Source organism: Actinia tenebrosa, unplaced genomic scaffold (genome assembly GCF_029948245.1).
Source record: "Actinia tenebrosa isolate PJP-AT-01 unplaced genomic scaffold, QUT_ActTen_1.0 PGA_scaffold12__29_contigs__length_12842862, whole genome shotgun sequence".
NCBI classification, from domain to species: domain Eukaryota; kingdom Metazoa; phylum Cnidaria; class Anthozoa; order Actiniaria; family Actiniidae; genus Actinia; species Actinia tenebrosa.
The window spans coordinates 11,162,350-11,181,179 of NW_028292572.1; the positions used below are offsets into that span (position 1 = coordinate 11,162,350).

At 38.0% G+C, this 18,830-nt stretch overlaps 4 protein-coding genes across 4 annotated transcripts; 2 read left to right on the forward strand and 2 right to left on the reverse strand.

Moving 5' to 3' along the window:
• Positions 1 to 347: 347 nt before the first annotated feature.
• On the reverse strand, positions 348 to 974 carry LOC116292839 (histone H2B-like). Its single transcript, XM_031700196.2, has one exon. It carries the CDS (start codon positions 772 to 774, stop codon positions 415 to 417), a length of 360 nt encoding a protein of 119 aa, XP_031556056.1. The 5' UTR covers positions 775 to 974; the 3' UTR covers positions 348 to 414.
• A 238-nt stretch (positions 975 to 1,212) lies between these two features.
• Positions 1,213 to 1,578, forward strand: LOC116292838 (histone H2A-like). The gene has a single exon (XM_031700195.1). It carries the CDS (start codon positions 1,213 to 1,215, stop codon positions 1,576 to 1,578), a length of 366 nt encoding a protein of 121 aa, XP_031556055.1.
• A 502-nt stretch (positions 1,579 to 2,080) lies between these two features.
• Positions 2,081 to 10,241, forward strand: LOC116292836 (uncharacterized). Its single transcript, XM_031700192.2, has 13 exons — positions 2,081 to 2,175; positions 2,330 to 3,567; positions 3,964 to 4,087; positions 4,342 to 4,515; positions 4,809 to 4,969; positions 5,688 to 5,879; positions 6,324 to 6,428; positions 6,761 to 6,859; positions 7,156 to 7,227; positions 7,466 to 7,561; positions 7,637 to 7,739; positions 8,611 to 8,800; positions 9,320 to 10,241. Exons 1-13 carry the CDS (start codon positions 2,127 to 2,129, stop codon positions 10,188 to 10,190), a joined length of 3,474 nt encoding a protein of 1,157 aa, XP_031556052.2. The 5' UTR covers positions 2,081 to 2,126; the 3' UTR covers positions 10,191 to 10,241.
• A 303-nt stretch (positions 10,242 to 10,544) lies between these two features.
• LOC116292837 (cilia- and flagella-associated protein 206) lies at positions 10,545 to 18,766 on the reverse strand. Its single transcript, XM_031700193.2, has 17 exons — positions 18,545 to 18,766; positions 18,223 to 18,306; positions 17,852 to 17,942; positions 17,602 to 17,703; positions 17,182 to 17,268; positions 16,738 to 16,896; positions 16,305 to 16,397; positions 15,684 to 15,799; positions 15,150 to 15,269; positions 14,963 to 15,067; positions 14,193 to 14,279; positions 13,485 to 13,595; positions 12,777 to 12,919; positions 12,173 to 12,272; positions 11,931 to 12,074; positions 11,418 to 11,506; positions 10,545 to 10,767 (listed from the first exon to the last, which is right to left on the reverse strand). Exons 1-17 carry the CDS (start codon positions 18,650 to 18,652, stop codon positions 10,626 to 10,628), a joined length of 1,881 nt encoding a protein of 626 aa, XP_031556053.2. The 5' UTR covers positions 18,653 to 18,766; the 3' UTR covers positions 10,545 to 10,625.
• Positions 18,767 to 18,830: the final 64 nt, after the last annotated feature.

The following is an 18,830-nucleotide window of genomic DNA, read 5'->3' on the forward strand; positions in this document are numbered from 1 at the left end:
GCTAGAATATTTTCTCGAAACACTATTTCTCGGGGAAGGAAGCAAAAACCTTTGTACCAAAACTCAGAAAAAAATAAGCTTATCCAGCCAGGGATCAGTCTGGGTTTTTTTTTGAGAGGAATTAGCTTATTTTCTTGGAGTTTATGTTTAGAATTAAATCGACTGTTTCTTTCGTTTATCCTAAACTGATTGAAAAATACAAATTAAAAATAATCCTTTACCTCCAAAAATTCACTAAAAGATTTATCCTTTTCTAACAATCATTACCACATAAACTAACGACCGACGCGTACGAATAAAATTTATTTTCTAAGGATATTTATGATAGTCAGTAAAAAAGCTTTGATCAATACACTTTTATTTTATTTGATGGCTCCTAAAAGAGCCGGTGTTTATTTTATTGCTGGGTGTTACTCATTTACTGCTGGTGAACTTGGTGACAGCCTTTGTGCCCTCACTAACAGCGTGTTTGGCAAGCTCGCCTGGAAGAAGAAGGCGAACAGCAGTTTGCACTTCACGGGAAGTAATGGTTGATCTTTTGTTATAATGAGCAAGGCGAGAAGCCTCCCCAGCTATCCTCTCAAAGACATCATTAACAAAAGAGTTCATGATGCTCATCGCTTTGCCTGAGATACCAGTGTCAGGATGGACCTGCTTCATTACCTTGTAGATGTAAATGGAATAACTTTGCTTTCGCTTTTTGGTATATTTCTTTGCTGTAGACGCCTTTCTCTTTCCTCCTTTCTTAGCACTCTTCTTTGAAGCCTTTGCCATTTTTCTCGGACTTTATATGCTATTTCACAAAATCACAGAAGTAAAGGTTAACTTTCTTCATTGAGGATTTAGTATTTATATACGAGCAGCGGATCAAAAGACTCGCATCCTTTTCGGACGTTATAGGAAAAAGGAGAAAATAAACGACACTAGGAAGGCTTTTCCCGTGATCTCGAATACAATTGGACAGCGTTGCAGCACTTACATGGCTTTGATATCAAGACTGACAGGCCTAGACGTCAAGTTTAAAATGTCTAGCTTCAATAGAGAAAGATCGTCATTTTGATTGGTTCTTTCTTTGGATGTTGATTTTGATTGGTGGATTCGGATCTTCTCTTTCAGTAAAAAGTATATAGTTCCTCTAATCTTTTGCAGCGTAACATTCTGCTATCGTCCTTCTAGAAATTTTCGTTTGGATAGTATTTTGACCAAATAAAGATGTCTGGCCGTGGTAAAGGAGCAAAATCTCGAGCAAAGCCGAAATCCCGATCTGCAAAAGCAGGTTTGCAGTTTCCAGTAAGTCGTGTTCATCGTTTCCTGCGCAAAGGAAACTACTCCAAGAGAATCGGTAGCGGAGCTGCTGTTTATTTGGCCGCTGTTCTGGAATACCTTGCTGCAGAAGTTCTAGAATTATCTGGAAATGCCGCCCGAGATAACAAAAGGCGCAGAATAATTCCTCGTCACATTCTGTTAGCTGTCAGGAATGACGAAGAGCTGAACAAATTACTCAGCAGTGTCACTATTTCTCAAGGTGGTGTTATTCCTAACATTCAAGCGGTGCTTTTGCCCAAGAAGAAAGAATAAAATACTCAATGAAAAAACGGCTCTTTTAGGAGCCACCAAATGAAATAAAGTGAATGTTCCTAATGCTTGAAAAACAGAAATCATTTTTGTGTTCATTATCCTATATAGGAGTCAAAGGTCATTGCTTTTAAATTTCTGTAAATTTTACTGTTATGTTATATCAGGATCTAAACTGGATATCCCTGTATATTAAATATTGATTTTTTTAAATGAATAATTAAAAGGGAGAACTGAGAATTATTTTGCCATCCACCGGCATTAAGAAATCTAGAGACCATCTTTATCTTGAGAGATATACATTACTAACCCAGATTTCCTTCTTTCTATAAAAGCCTTAATTAGTCTGCCGTTGCATCCGGAATTTTCTTCGTAAAGTAAGATAAAGGAAAGGTGTAAAGGACTTCACGAAGAAATAAAAGAGTTTTGGGGTTCCTGTGGTCAAGGAAACAACGCAGGCTCAATGAAAATACGAGGTTTCCATGGCAACGTGTTTCTTCTTCACAAAATGGCGATTTTACAACACTGGCACACGAAAACATACCTCTAAAATGGCTTATATTTCTGCAACAGGAGGCTATTCTACACCACGGAATACAGGTTATATTTAAATCTATACTCTAAACCATTCATGATACAAAAAATTGTGAAAATCTACTTACAATCAGCTGACTTTTTGAAGTCTAACTTCCTTGACACCTTTTCTCCCTTTGTTTACATTCAACTTATCGTAACATTGATATTTTTTATCTAGTATCAAGAGGGTTGTCTCCTCCAAAATCTCATGGAGCCGAGTTTTTTCCTGTGGCTTCAGGCGTTCAAGTTCCGTATGTTGGAGGTGACGAGTTTGTGATAACAGCTGAGTCGTTAGAAAGACCTTCGACTTATCATACAGATATTGTTCCTTCAAGACTTGCACATTATAACTCCTTGGTTTCTACTGCAGTTATTCAAAATAGTCTTGATGTTATAGGGAAAAAGAGATCAGAATCTCCCCAGAATGAACAGAATGAGAAGCTAATCCAAGTTTTAACTCGAAATCCACCTACGGTAACTGATAGAACAAATAATAGCGTGAGCAAAAGTTATTTGAAGAAAATAAGTAGTGGCTTCTCGTTTTCTGATGAAGTGGTCCTATCTCGTGCACCACACACAGTTCCGTACCAGGAGAAGGAAGCTCAAAAGGTATTCAAGGCTGATGGTGTTGTAAAGTTGAAGCCCAAAGTTGTGTCAGGCCTTACTGGAAGGCATGACCCTCGAGGATCAATCAGGCACCATGTTCCTTGTCACTTGAAGGGACCAAGAAGACTTAAGCCCTTAAAAAAGCACCAAATTACTGAAAGTGAAAAAGACTCTACCACCATTTCATTAGCAGAAGTAAAGCTCATCCCAAAAGCTGGCAAATTGGATGATCAAATCCCTAAAGAACTGTCCAGACATGGTTGGGATGAGTTTGTTTTATCATCACTCAGTAAAGCAACGGCTGATTGGATTGTCAGTGAACACATTTCAGGAGTCGAAAAAGAAAGGCTTGCAGGATTTTTGAAAAAGAGGTACAAGGATGTAGAAGAAGATCCAAAAACTGAGAAAACTGCTTTACCAAAAGATGAACCAGGATCCGTAAAAAAGGAAAAATTCAAAGACAAAGACAAAGACCTAAAGACAGAACAAACTTCAGAAGTTCACCTAACTTCATCTTTTTTTCTACCTCCTGGTGTTGGAGACAAAAAAATTGACACTAAAAATTTCTATCAACAAGAACTTCTAAGTGGAGCTTTTCCACTGCCATCTAAAAAGTTAAAAGAACAAAATGCTATAGTTTTAGACTCTAATGATAAAGTAAGGTTTAAGAAACACCTGCAAGAGAACTTCCCACAAGGGGCAGTTCCATGGTTTCCAAGTGAGTTAAAGGAAAAGAAATCAAGTATGTCACAGATTGGAAGACAGAAGAAGGGACTGCAAAGATGGAAGGATTTGCCATCTGTGATACAGGTAAAAGGTTCTTTTGTCTATAAAAAATAATCGCAGTATTGACTTTTGGAATATCGACTTTACATTCTGTGACTGATATGCTCAGTGAAAGTATCAAGTGACGTGTTAGTCGTCACATTCGAATTGAGTTTGTTTGATGTGTTGTTCTTTCCTGTGCCACAAGGGTTTTTCTCCAGGTTCTCCCATTTTCCTCCCTTCGTAAAAATCCTCTTGCTTCTATCTTAAAAAGCCACAAGCTTCTAGCTTTAAAGCCAACCATGTATAAATAAAAAGATTTATTTTATTTTATTTTTCACAGTTATATCAAAAGTTTGTTTTGGTGCCAATACAATGCTAAACAATAGTGCACCTAGCTCTATATTTATTGATTATTAGTTATCTTTAATATTATTCCAGGATGACAGCTACATTAATACACCAATGTATACAATGAGCAGCTCAGATATGGACATATCAGAACTAAGCGCTGAATATAAACAGAGAAAAAAGATCAAGGAAGATATCAATGTTGTGAAAATTGGTATGTGCTGTGACTTTAGATACTTGGAGAAAAACGGTTACTAAAGGAACATGATTATTAAGGGATCACATGACTTCACGCGATAGCTGCCATGATAGGAGGCAAGAACAATTGAATCTGGTCTAAGCTTATTTACATAAGAAAGGATTCTCTATTATTGGGCCTCCTGTCATGGCTGCCATCACATGATTGTGCAAAGCCTCTATTGGTTTGGAATTTTGATTGATTTTGATTGGCATTTTTTTTTGTTTCAGCTGAGGAATGGAGGTCCAAATGGTTCCTGGACAGAAAATGGCAGAATAGCACAACCGAGGAACTTCTTAAAGCAATGGACGACATCAATGATCATGTTCGTTTAGCTGCAGTAGCTGCCTGTAGCAAGGCTGCAATGATTAGAAAGACAAAGAAAGAAGAACCAGTACTGCAAGGCAAGGACATCTTAGGAGTGGTTTGCACACGCTCTGATTGGTCGAAAAAGTGCAACTATGAATGATTATCCATTGCACAGATCATGAGAGCTAGATTGGAGGAACGTTTTGTGCGCACGCTTGAATACTTTGCTGTTTTCTAATCTGAGAGAGATAGAGAGTCAGAGACAGAGAGAGAGGGAGGGAGAGAGAGAAAGAGAGAGAGAGAGGCGGAATAGAAAATAAAACGATCGTTCTCGCTTATATTTTATGATGTGATATTTACGTGCAGTGCATCCACTTTTTTGTTCTAGGCATATCACTGGACAAAGCAAAAGAAAGTGAAATCTCCCTCCAAAGTACTCTTGAGCCCGAGTTATTTGATAAAGTAACGCAACTGCTTCAAGACCGGAATGTCCATGTGAGAATCGCTGCAGCCATTACACTCTACACCTTGAACAAGCCAAATGAACAGGTAGCTGGTTTGTTTCCATTTGAGACGAATGTTGTATGGCTTTGCATGCAAGACGTGGGACAGCGCGCTCAAAAATTAGGATACAATTCCTGTGACTGGCTGCCGGAAAGTCCAATCAGCCTCACAATATGGGATTGACGTCGTCAACTGAATCATATATCATACACGGTGCTCTAATTTCCTGGGACTTGCGTGGAGAATTTTCTCGACACTCAACGACCATAGCTTAAGTTTTTCACATCCATACAAAATATAAACAGCAATCACATACGACACGCCAAAAGCAAACTTGCCACGAATATGAAGTGACACTACTACTTACATCAAAGCAGGGGTGCTTTCCATTTACCTGGAAAAACTGAAAATTCCTATTGGAAAACAACTGGGTTGTGTCATTCCGACCGGAAAGTTCCGGAAAACTCGGTCTTCTGATTGACGTAATCCACTTTTCCCGCTCTTTTCGGTTCTTCCGGTAGATGCGTGTACCATTTTTTTTGTATGAAAGTTGTTCTCGCTCTTTTCTTACCATTAGCAAACGGATTTCCAACCGGATGGAATGGTTCAAATGAAAAGTACCCCAGATTTAAAAATAGCTTCCATTACAGGGATTTTTGTAAGGTGAAAAGCCTGGTTGGAAGTCACGTGCAAGCGCGCGTTTCCATATATTTCGCCTTACACTTGCTTTTTAATAGTGAATATATTTGATGTTACATTTTAGGCGGAGAGTGTGTTACTTTGGTCTATAGAACATGGAGGTCCTCCAGAGAAATGGGCTGCTACCCAGTGTCTTGCATTAGCTGGTATCGTCTGTGATCAGGTCATCAATGAATTGGTCAGGCAGCTGCATTCTGATAACTCTGTTCGTGCTGTTGAGGCTGGAGGTCTGTTGGCAGAGCTAAGTAGGCTTTCAGTAAGTCATTTCACCACGATTGCGCATTTTCTTAAAATATGTGCAATGCTACTTATTGCAATGCGGAAGAAGGAGAGGACTAGATCTTTCTCTCACAAAAGAGCTACAACTCCCTGAAAGCTTAGCCTTGCTGTACGTGTTTCAGGTGGGAGGGCAAGCGAAGACAGCATCTGCGTTCCCTAGTTTATTTTTTAATGCCTATCCCTATTTCTTTTGAAAGCAACTAGTACTATGAGAACGAGGACGAGAGATCCCCATAGTTGTAATATAAGTTCTTCAAAGAAAGGTCATCTCAAAGTCGCCAGTTTGGATGCCTGTTTTTTTTTTTTTTTTTTTTTTTTTGCAGAACGGTTTTGCAAAGTCGTTAGAAATTCGTCCAATCCGTGCAGTAGGAAATATATTGCACAACTGTTGACTTGATGATCATTGTCTTTTTCTGTTTAGGGTATTGTACAATCGCTGATAGCTGAACTCCTAAACAGCAGTAGCTGGAAAGACAGAGCGACAGCCTGTAAAGTCATCCCTAAACTCAAGGGAGGTATTAATAAGGTACGCCGAGAACAATGTTAACTGATTTAACCGTGTGTAAAATCACTTGCAAAGGAAATTTGGTTAATGTTAACATTTAAACAACAAAAAGTTTATTCATTGCGCAAACTGTACTTTTTGAAATAGAGAAGAGTACATGGTAATACGAGGAACGTTTATTCTGTGACATGGAGTGCAAGAATCTTCAGTTGCGCGAAATGTTGCAGGGACTTTGGAACTCTCATTGTCGCACCGATAGGCTTGCCCGCCTGCGTTCTGCCCGAGGGATAAGCAACAGAAAACTAGAAATAAGAGACTATACAATTATAATCTTTTTACTGATATTTTTTTAGGACATGACGCATAAGCTGTCATATCTGATGTGGAGCGATTGGAGTAAAGAGGTGCGGACTGCTGCTGCACAAGCACTGGGGAAAACTGGGAACGGGAAGGTAAACAATGCTAATAATGTAAATCATATTTTCTCGATGTTAATTATTATTATTGTTATCATTATTATTATTATTATTATTATTATTGTTGTTTATTATTTAATATCTGAGACATTAATATTCCTATGGTTCTTCAAAGTGGGTTCAAGTTCACCAGCGAGATGCTTGAAACGTTTCAAATTTTCCAGGGGTCCTGGGGGATGCATGCACGCGTACAAGTCTTGTTCACTTGTTTGTCAGTATCAGTGAGATTTCAAGAAAAACAATATTCATTAACCTTTTGTCTTTCTTTACAGCTTGTCCATGACGCCCTCCAACAAAGAATCACGTCAGGGAATGAGCGCGTTAAGGTGGACGCACTCAAGAAAGTAAGTGCGCGAACAACTCGCATGTTGACTCTAAATTTTAACTACAGGACGTTTTTGCGTTTGACGGGAGATTTGATAGCCTGCGCGCAGCCCAAATTTAGTCAGATATTAAGTCGAGCTGCACGTTTGGAAGCTAGATAAATTTAAGTTCCTTTTCCATCCACGGCGCACCATGCACTGATACACGTGTGATACAAGTGACGTAATTTAACCAGTACTTGTTCTCTTGTATTTCTAGTTATCTAATCTTGGTATCATGACTGTTCGTTTACTACCTGCTTTGCTCCAGTGTTTCCATAGTGAATATGTGTCTGTAAGGATCGAAGCAGCCATGGTAAGTATATAAAAATATCCTTATTAATTAATCAATGATGTACAAGATTGAAACCTGACTATTTTCTTCGTGTAGGCCGCTGGTCAGTTAAAAATAACCGATGACAAAATGTTAAACGAGCTTCTTTTAATCGCAAGTAATGATCGAAGCTGGAAGGTCAAGGCGCACGTTATTAAAGGTAAAACATGTAGATATACATATACAGGCTCTCCGGTGATAGGTGCATGGGGCAGGCATTTTTTGTTAAACAATGTACACCTTTGTTACAATAATATTTATTAGCCATTCTGAGGTTGAGAAAAAAAGTTGGGTCGACTTGAAATTGCAGTGCATTACGGGACTGTTTTAGGGGCCTTTTCCATGCTGCCGTCTATTTTGTCACCTAAAAAAAGTCCACAATGCACTGCTATGCCGACTCGACCCAGTATTCTTCTCAACCTCGGAACGGATCATAAATTGGTAGTCGAGATGGAATAATAGTTTTGTGCAGCCTCTATTTGTCGCCCAACATGACGGGCAAAATATTAGGTGATTGTTAGTGAAGCTTTATGCGACCTTTGATGGTAGTCTAGAGCTGAACCCACATTTATCGGTGCGCGCGTGGCGGAGACGAATCGAGTAAAGCAAATAGACTGGCAAGACGGCGATCAGGTCAATCTCGTACCCAGAGCCTGCGATTCTTCTGGCCTGCGGCGGAGAACAAAGGCTCTGGCATAATCCATTAAGAGCGCCTGCGTTTAAAGACTTGCCAAAAATTAAAAAAATGTTCCTGATTTCTAATTTTTATTTTGATCGAAAATAAACACAGAACTCTGTTCGAAAGCATAATTTTCATTGATTATATTTCACTTCCGGAAAACTGCGCATGCACAAAAAATGGAACGAGATTTCGATCAGGTTTTCTTTGCGCGCGTGGTATTTCCTTTTATTTTTGAGATATAAATTATTTAGTTAGTGAGAAAAGTGGGTCCAGTTCTGGTCTAACTGCTGATGTCGATCATATTCAAATCGCTCTCACTACTCTGAAACATACTCTTACCATTTTACAGCTCTAGGTAACATTGGTATTGTCAACGATCGCGTAACAGAAGTGTTATTATGGGCTATACGCTATGACAAGATGGCAGCAGTACGTGCAGAGGCCTGTAATGCTGTATCGAAGCTACGCATCAGGGATCCACGCATTCTTGCTGTTCTACAAGACAGACTGGTAGTCGAGACGGACGATCTCGTTAAAAGGTACTCCAATGACTAAACTATTACATTGATAACTTGTTTAGAATAGAGGCTTAGCAATATCTCGTGATGGCAGCCATAGCAAAAGGCAGGAACTGAACAACGGAATCTGGTCTAATCTGATTAACATGAGAAAGAATTTAGTTTCCCTGGAGAAAAAAGACTATTTTTGTGCCTCCTGTCATGGCTGCCATCACATGATGGTGCAAAGCCTCTATAGCCTCAAAATTCGAGCGATACTTTCGAGTACAAATCGACACAAACTTCTTTGGGTGAGCGGTTAGAATAATGGAAGTAAAATTTCGAGTTGCTTGCTTTAGTAAGCTAGGAAAAGTTGTAGTAGATATCTTACGAAGTGAGAATAAGAATAAGCCGGGTCAGTGACGCTCGCTTTTTTTCCCACTTGCTTCGTTCGTGACTCTTATTCTCAGAGAGGTCAGCTTGGAGCAAGTGTTATCTACTCACACACAGATGGCGCATATCTCTACTCTGCTAAATTTTGTCCTTCATCTTATTCAACAGAGAGGCAATCTTTACTCTAAAATGTCTTGGTGTCGAGCCAACGGGAGATTTAGAAATGCTTGAAGCAATAAGAAAAGAAGTACGTCGATTGTGTACACGTGATGTGATTGTCTCACACATCATCGACGAAGACAAAGCCCAGTCTTACTCTAAAGACTACAAGAGACTTTTCACTACCGCTGAATCTGACACCGAAGGCTCAGCCACAACACCTTTAGAATCCACGAAAATGAGTCGAGAAAAGAGCATGGCATCACGTGCGGCCAGTCAATTGTCAGAACGAGGCTGGGATCCTATATTGGGAGGTTTCCAAGCCCGAGAAAGAATGTCACGAGCTCCTACTCCTGGAACCTTACACATGGATCATTCTTATTTACCTATGGACTTGAACAGTGCGTCATCTGAAAATAGCTCTGTTATTGCTCTGGATGATGATGCTTTTTCAGATGTTGATGATGATGACAAAGAAAAAGTTGCCGGAAATACAAAGGAAGGCGAGGATAAAAAAAGTGATTCAGCCGTATCTAATGATCAAAATTTTAAGGCATCAACTTCACAGACTAAAACAATCAATAGCCCAGAACAGAATAAAAATCTAAGTCAAATAAGAAATAATAGCGGAGAGGTTGCTACACAAAAGGAGACAACGGGAGACTCAAATGCACAGCCTGCCGTCATGGATAAAGAATCTCTATCAGCGGCTGCGAGCGCAGAGGATGCGCAGGATCTTTGTTCAGATGTAGATTCCAATAAAGAAGATCCAGAACTTTTAGGCCTCGAAGATGACTTTAGTGAAAAACGGAGTGTTGCTTTTAGTCAGTCAGAACAAGATGATGATGATGATGAATCAACTGATGATGATAACGACTAGGAATGTAGATTATATTAATTTCTGTACATTGAATAATATTAGTCTTGTTTTAAAGTCAATAAATACACTAGACAGTCTGGCTGATTAATTGCCGTCCAATTGCCTTAGATAAATGGTGCATGTGACGTCATAGCCGCCATTTTGATTTACTTTAACAAAGAATCGTCTTGGTTTTTCTTTGTTATACCAACCAACATGGCGGCCACATCTTACCCTCTTAGGGGCGTGGTGGTGGAGAATATGCTAATGCTGATATAGGTCGTTAGTAATGTTACATGCTGCATATGCATACAGTACTAAAAGAATGCCAAAGGCTTGATTATGTCGAAAAAAGCAAGATAATTAGAAAAAAAATTGTTAAAACTTTACAAATCTTTATTGAATACTTTACAAACACGAGCACACCTAATATAAAACAACTATACAAACGTGTTTTTAGGTTTGATCGACATCCAGGGTGAGGTCGACCAAGTTCATTGTTGTCTTGGTAGAATTACAGCCTCGTAAACCAGCGATATATCGAGAGGGTTTGGGTACATTCGATGAGTTTTCTCGTTTGGTTTGAGTAGAAATCTCCCTAAAAAGTCACAGAACAAAAAATCGATTCATTTTGCGAAACAAATGACTGAATCGTGGGTTCGATTCGCATCTGGGGCTCAGAATTTTTTCTGAGTTCCCTATGTCTATTCCAATAGTTTTCATCATTCTATTCACAAGGAGCATTCGTATTCAGTGATGGTTCCGACTTAGACGAAAGCGATCCAATCACAGTTGCAGCAGTTTTCCCAATGGAATAGGACGTTTGCAAGATGGCATCATTGACCTCTACTATACCAGACTCCTTTGCACACCCTCTTTTTGTTCCGTTAATTAGAACCAATTGTCTTACTATTCTAAAAGCTCATGAGGAAATACAAATTTAAATGAGAAAGAAAATTCGGGAAGCATCTTGGTAGTGGGAGTCAAACGACGCCATCATGCAAACGTCCTACGCAGTATCTGTTTTAGGGAGAACTACAAAAATTTTAAAGCATAGTAAAAAATGTTCTCAATGACTTAATCTCCACCTGAAAAGATCAGCCATGAAAAAATAGCAATAAACTTTTTCGTAGAACTGCTTTTCGTTTTGAACACTGAAGTAAGTCGTTTTTACGCATGACTGAAGAGTGCTATTTTCATCAAGGAAGTCTATAACTGATGCATTTTGTGACAAAGACATTGACATACCTGGGCAGGTAGACTTGGCTGACGTTATCTCGTCGAAAATTACTCAGATTAGTCTGTACCGAGTGTGTTAACTTGGTGCGTAAGTTGGCCTGCAAGAAAAATCAAGAACCTATGTTGAATGTAACACATCAGTATAATAGATAGCACCCATAACGTCAAGCAGCCAAACTAATGAAGAGCTCTTCATGTGCAAGTATTCACTCAGACCAAAGATGGGAATCTAATAATCTTTATTTTCTAATGAACTGGAAATTTTGTGCCTTTGTTTTTCTTCCCGTCACGAAACTCTTATTCTAAAATTTCTCAATTTTCTTTTTGCGAATTTCGTGTAAACTCAAACCAAGATCTCGACTCGCGCAAACTTTTTGTGGTTCAGTATTTAAGTTTTTTTATTTGTAATCATTCAGTCCTAGCACGCAAAACAATAGAATAGAACTGATTGTGCATGGATAGAACATCGTACAAGAATATTCATACACTAATAATACAGTCATCATGAGAAATAATGCTCACCAGTTTCAACGCTTTGCGTCTCAGCTCCCATTCATTCCATTCATACGATTTGACAATGTTAGTTTCTATGAAATGGGTGTCTGTCTGGGTACCACTGTCGCACTTGGTGATGGGTGCCTCGATCATACGACCCTGGTCACGCAGCTATACGACAATAACATCATCAATTCAAACTTGTCTCTAATCCACTACAACACAAATGTTGGAATATGCCATTGTTTAAATCAATGATCAGCACTAACCTGAGTGTAGGGCGTAATGGATGCAAATTGTGTATGTAGCTCCAGAAGCTGAATCAATTCAGGTGATCTCTTAGCTGCTTCAGCTACTTCTGTAATATAACTACGCAAGAGAACCAGCATTATTAAGACAAGGGAAAGTAATAACAAAAATAAATAAATAAATAAATAAATAAATAAATAAATAAATAAATAAATAAATAAAAACCCGACTGAACGCTACATAATCTTTCACAATATTTACTCAACAAAACACTCCTTGATGTAGTGCACAATGGGATAGAATGAGTAAAGTTGATGCCCTTTTTTATGGTGCACAATAGATTTTGTTCTAACAGTAGTGGCTGTGACAAGAATATAGACCCTGTTGTAGCGTCCCCAATAAGGCTGATAAAATCAAACTAAGGAGACAACCAAAGAAAAATATATTGGTGGTTTTCAACCATTCCCAAGAGGATCAAAAGAAAAAGACATGGCGGCCATTTGTGGGCAGGTGCAAAAAGACCTAATGAGAAGTCTTTCGTTGCAGACCACCAAATAATGTAACGTAAAAACGAAAGATGGTGAAGCACTAGAGAGAAATAAATGAAGAATCCATAGGACCTACCTGTCAGGCGCATTAGAGAACTCGTAAGCTGCTTCCTTGTCTTTGAACGCATAGTAGTTATTCTTATATAGAATCACACCAATAGCTGGGTTGGAGAGCAAGAGAAGGCGATCATATGCTACTAATGACCACCCGCAAAATCCCTGAAAAAAAGCAAAAAACTCTTGTTAATAAAGTTGTGGAAAGAAAACAAAGCAATTTATAACCGTGAGCCTTGAAAGGAAATAAAAAAATCAGGCATTGACCCGACTGTTCAAGAGCATTTAAACTTTGAGATACAAGATTTTTTGATGAACACACGCTTTTCTAATTGTTTTCGTATCTGTCTCTCATTTGCTCAGATAACAGCCTTTACAGTGACAGTGTTAACAAATCCCAATGTTAGTAACATTCACTATTTTTTAAAGGATTCTTACTAGGAATGGACCCAATCCACCTAATAATAATATATTTTTGTGTCATGTGTCATTCTCTTGAGAATAAGAAACTCTGTTTGAGTTGTATATTTATGTAAGAGGGAGGGGCCGCAATCTATCTGTTCTTTTCATAAACCAAGTGACTGGTTTTCACCTGAAATCTCATCATTTTGATTCAAAGAGTGTCACTGAAGATAGAAAATAAGCTGATGAATTTAGGACTGAATTAACTTATAAACTCATAATGATAAATGGAAAATTTGCCAAGTTTGTTCAGTTTTTGATGTCTTACCCGATACTGAATTGGCAGTTTGTCAAAATTCTTGGTGGTCTGGTGAAATAACACTTCTATGTCATCATTGTTGATTTCTTTTGGATTGATGCGACTCTCTTCAGATAATGTCTATCAAAGAATAAGACAGTTTATGTATAAGATGTTAAATTCATATCTAATTTGTGTGAAACATTAATGTTACTTGATATCGATATCAGAAATGAGTATAATTGATTGGTACAGAACTTTGGTGCAACTTGCGCACACACATCATTGCTGTGCAGTGATACTAAAACAACAATCATATGCCTTAGGCTCAGTGAGAATGCCAGTCATTTCCAGACACAGTCGTTTCGAGACAGGTGGTTTTGAGAACTAAGATACAAGTTCGAGACAGGCATATACCGTTTCGATACACTTCATATACTATTCAATATATATCGAAATGGGGGATCTATTAATGAAAACGTTTTCTACTGTAGGTAAAATGGGAAATATAGTACTTTTAAGACTTTCAAGTGGTGAAGTGATGAAGTCATTTTAGGATTTCCACATGAGTTTGAAACAGCTTCATTAACATTATCGCTTTTCCGGTGACAGCCATCATCGGACTAAAGTAGAGCACAACAAAAATATTGACATCAGTGAAACTGTTTTAAAATCATATGGACACCGTAAAAAGGGTAATGATTTGCAAGCTTATTTTTTCTTCCAAAAGAGACATACTTCAGCAATCCTCTCATCATCTGTCTTGACCTCGATGTTTTCTAAGTATGGTTCAAGGACATCCTCTGTTAATAATTCCTTGTGAACCTAACATAAAGAATCATTAATGAATCATTTTTTTATTCTCTGCTAGTAGCTATGACACTGGATCTTAAGGCAGGTTTTTGATTTTTACAAGATTTAGTGTAAAGGTGCAATTACATGGAGCAATTTTCTCTGCAACTCCCGGGGGGGGGGGGTACTCCCCTATATTTGCTATACGGGCTATACGCCGCCAAACAGCGTATGGTTTTCAGCGATTCTACTCTGGGACAGGGTATATGAAATCACACTCTCTCCTCTCTGGAACAGGGTATCCATTTTTGCAATACCGGAACAGGGTATAATTTTCAGCGATCTTGCTCTGGAACAAGGTATGAATTTCAGCTATTTTACTCTGGAAGAGGGTCAGGGTTCAGTGGGCTCAGCAGCACATCCCTACCCTAAATGGGCAAGAGTACCCCCCGGGCTACAACTTGTCTCGCAACGGCGTTAACAAGTTGCATGGAGCATTGCAGAGTGTAACCTAAGTTCAACTTGAAAAATGTTGTGAGAACAGGTTGCACCAATTGTCATGAAAAGTAGAATTTGTTTTTACTTTTGGCAACAATTGCATCTCTATTTACTACTTTTGTTGCAATGCTTTGTGTTGCAATGCTATTGAGAGACAAGTCGCAGAGAAAGTTGCTTAATGGTGCCTTTAGCTCTCCCTTAAGTAATGGATGATGTACCTTGGTGAAGGGCTCCAAACTAGCAAGAATATTGCTGAGTACACTTAGTAATACCATCTCATCTTGAAACCCCGTCCAGATGTGAGCAAGCGTGATAAACTGTGGCTACACAAGGAGAGACAACATACAGCATTAATAACTTAGTTATTATATCATCTACTGGACACCAGTAATTCCAAATACATACATAGACTTGAGCAGTTGGGACAGCAGTCTTGGACTGTACTGTCATCTTGAGAGTCTCCATCCTGGCAGATAACTGAGACTCTAGGGCTTCTACTTGTTGGGCACAACCAATAACATCGTTCTGTATATATCAATGTATTAGTTTCTGGGCCAGTTATAGTTGCTTTGGTCAATTTAGTCAAGCAAAGATTAGTAGCTAGTCTAATATCCCCAGGGGATGGGCATGGGGAGTGAGGGATCAATTAACACCCCACCCCTGAGGATATTAGACTAGCTACTAATCCTTGCTCGGCCAATTGACCAAACCAACTACCAAACATTGACCAAGGGAAACACAGGGACTGCTTGCAGTCTAAATATGGTAGGTTTAGAGTGGGGTAAGATGGTATTATGATAGTCTAGAGAGGTAGGAGTATAGATTAGGCTGGTTAGGAGTCTTACTAATAATGAGGTTATACATCCACTTTTGAATCATGATGTGCTAACTTGATATGATCTAATAAGAATGAAAACCAGTTCTTATATAATTTCATACCAGTAGTATGTTAAGAAATGCTTCATGTTGTCTGGTATTGATGACAGCTTCAGAGAGGAGTTTCTGTACATTTTCCTCAATTTCCAACTCTTTCTTTCTTCCCTTTTCTAACAGTGCTACAAAAAAAAAAAAAAAAAGAAAAATGAAGGAAACTGAATGTAGGGATATAAATTTTTATTTATTCAATTTGAAGGGCTTTCAAACTAATTGGGGACACTGTTATACTCATACACTCCACTGCAATATTCTATTCACTACACCAAATGCAACACTCAACTGGATAGAAGGAAGGAGAGATGTAATACAAGTACTTAATAAAATAATACTGTGCATGTGAGCATATGCATATGGAATATGCGCGTTATAAATATTAAAGTTATTATTACTATTATTAGGATGGTTGAGTAGGTGGTCAAAATAATTTTAAAAAAAAAAACACAACAAAGTACAAACCCCCTTGTTTGAAGTACTAACTATCTAAGGCTCAGGTCAAACGCCACGTGAGGCAAACCTAATTGAAACAATGGATAACAAGGTGGTCTTAATTCTTTGATGTCATTAGGTTTGGCTCATGTGAAGTTTGACTTTTGATCTTAGTCTAATGTATAATGTATGGGATACCTGTGTACAAAAAGGCTAGCTTGGTGGAACCCAATAGTTCTGTCTGTACATTCTGAGTTGTTGCTGGTACAGCTTCATTAAGGATTGCTGGCACTAAAACGTTAATCAAATCATTAAAATTAGCCCTAAATTTCAGAAACGCCTTGAGTTGTTGAATGGCCATTAACACTAACTAACAAAAGAATTTTGTCTATTAGTAACATTAAATACTATATGCCTGTCCCAGTTGTAGGAAGGGCGGATAGCACTATCTGATGGATAAATCCTTATCCGGTTGATAAGTCAATTCTGTTATCCAATAAGTTTATCCACTGAGTAAGATTTATCTGTTGTATTCACTGCTGTCCACCCTTCATACAACCACTGGCCCTGGCAGATAATCAAGATAAATTTTCTATAGTCAAAATGAGTCTACTATTCTGTATATACTTACAGTCATCTATGCCTTCTCCACCCTTGCCGCACTCCCTGTTGAATAACCTTATTCCAGTCACTATCAGAGTCAACTCATTTAGTTGTCTCTCCTTGTCTCGTTTGTTTAGTGACATGAATGTTCCAAGTTCTGTTTGTGGGAAAACACTTTGCAGAGCAGCTAAATGAAGAAATACATTACATTAGTTACTAATAATGAATATAATATCATCTGTAGCTAATATGATAATTATTCATATTTATTGCTTTTAATAATGATTGATATATTGTGATTGGATGATGTGCTCAAAGGCAATACGTACTGAACCCATTTCAATGTTACGGCATACTGTAACCTATGATATCAGTACCATATTTTTCAACCCACTCACAAGAAAACTGCTCTACACTACAATTTTATATAAAGTACAGTACTCTATGTTGGATCACAGCTTCCATACTGTACCTGTTGCTTCTCTCACAACCGCAATATCTGTAGGTGATCCAAGCCCTGATCTTAGCAAGACACAGGATACTACCTTCCTATAAAGCCCTGCAATAAAATAAAATATAAATTATGCAATTGAAAATTATATCTCTCTCAGAAATTATATACAATGTCACTGAGCCTTTGCAATATCTCTCTTTTGCCCCTTGATGACAGTGACAATGGGAATCATAAGGGCAGGAAGGGGTCTCTTTTAGCATCTCTTCATAAAATCTTTTGGTACCATCACTCCTGGTCCCTCCATTGGGTAAGGGGATAAGAATTGGTAAAGGCAGAGTGACAAAAACTAAACATCAATATTGATTAACACCCATACCCCCCTCCCCCCCCAAAAAAGTCCTTGACTAAACAAACAAGAATCAAATTATCACTTTATACCTTCAAGTTCATCCCTTGTCCTGGCACGACTGTCAGTAATTTCCCTAATGACAGGCTGTAATCTTTGTTCAAGTACACGCCTGTGTTCTTCTAAGAAATCCGCTGTTGAACAATTTCGAAAAAATGAAGTTGATGATCTATGATATACATAACTTGAAAACATTTATCAAACAATACCAATATAGCCATGATCATTGTGCAATAATGTAAGTATGGTAAGCAGTTTTGTAAGGTGTATAGTATGTAATACCTCGGCTTGTGTAGTTCATATCAAAATAAACTTGCATTTTAACTGTATCCAGGGCAGGTGACTGCGTGTCAAGGAGCCTTGTGACACACAGCTATAGAAGAAGATGAAAAAATATATATATCATTAATTAAGTTTTTCTGTTATTGTTTTTATTGCTATGTGTTTATTGAGACAAAATTATCCAGGTATATGATGCTGAAGGAAATTTGACTTCCTGAAGATGGTACATATTGTATCTTCAAGGCATTCTTGGGCATTCAATGATAGGATACTTGCACATACACCCATTGAACTTCTCCTAGATTCCCTTTTACATAATATTACAACACAAATGCAAACATTAATTGACGTCCTTGCTAGGTGGTTCTTACTCTGATAAGCTTTTGCACATCATCCTTTGTCAGTGTTCTATCAACATTGAACTCATTACTTGGATCCAGTACAACAGCTTTTACCTAAAACAAAATATAAAATATGTATAATCTGATTTCCAAATAATATAAGTTGATCAAAACATTTTTAAACTTATCTTCAGCGCTCCTGCTTTTATATATTTTTATTGTAAAATATTTGGAATTTTTTAAGCAATTTATTAAATATGGATATCAATATAAGTTACGGTCCTAAGTTTTAAATGATTTACTAAGCATGACAATGAAAAACCCTGGACAAATATAATTTTCAACGTCTTACCATGAAAGCAACTAGAGTCTCTGATACAGCTTGGCCTTTATTCGCGCATTCTTGAGCGATTTCTCGGATTATATTCTTTATGACACTTTCAGCTTGGGCTCTAGACATCGTTTAACGTTTTCGTACGCTAAAAACGTTCAATGTATAAAAATTTAGTGTGGGAAAAAACAACTTTGTTAACGATAACAAAACCGTCTGTACATTGTAGTATACAAGTGAAAAAGTGTCATGGAAACTGCACGAGAAAACTGGGAACTGATAATTTCTATAACGCGTTCCTATTGGG

Coding starts and splice junctions, on each gene's coding strand:
- LOC116292837 (XM_031700193.2), bottom strand. CDS start 18,652: ATGTCTAGAGCCCAAGCTGAAAGTGTCATAAAGAATATAATCCGAGAA. Junction 17,269..17,601: donor GACAAGGGATGAACTTGAAG/GTATAAAGTGAT, acceptor ATTTTATTGCAG/GGCTTTATAGGAAGGTAGTA. Junction 16,398..16,737: donor TGGAGAAGGCATAGATGACT/GTAAGTATATAC, acceptor TTAACGTTTTAG/TGCCAGCAATCCTTAATGAA.
- LOC116292836 (XM_031700192.2), top strand. CDS start 2,127: ATGGCTTATATTTCTGCAACAGGAGGCTATTCTACACCACGGAATACA. Junction 6,429..6,760: donor TCAAGGGAGGTATTAATAAG/GTACGCCGAGAA, acceptor ATATTTTTTTAG/GACATGACGCATAAGCTGTC. Junction 8,801..9,319: donor ACGGACGATCTCGTTAAAAG/GTACTCCAATGA, acceptor CTTATTCAACAG/AGAGGCAATCTTTACTCTAA.
- LOC116292839 (XM_031700196.2), bottom strand. CDS start 774: ATGGCAAAGGCTTCAAAGAAGAGTGCTAAGAAAGGAGGAAAGAGAAAG.
- LOC116292838 (XM_031700195.1), top strand. CDS start 1,213: ATGTCTGGCCGTGGTAAAGGAGCAAAATCTCGAGCAAAGCCGAAATCC.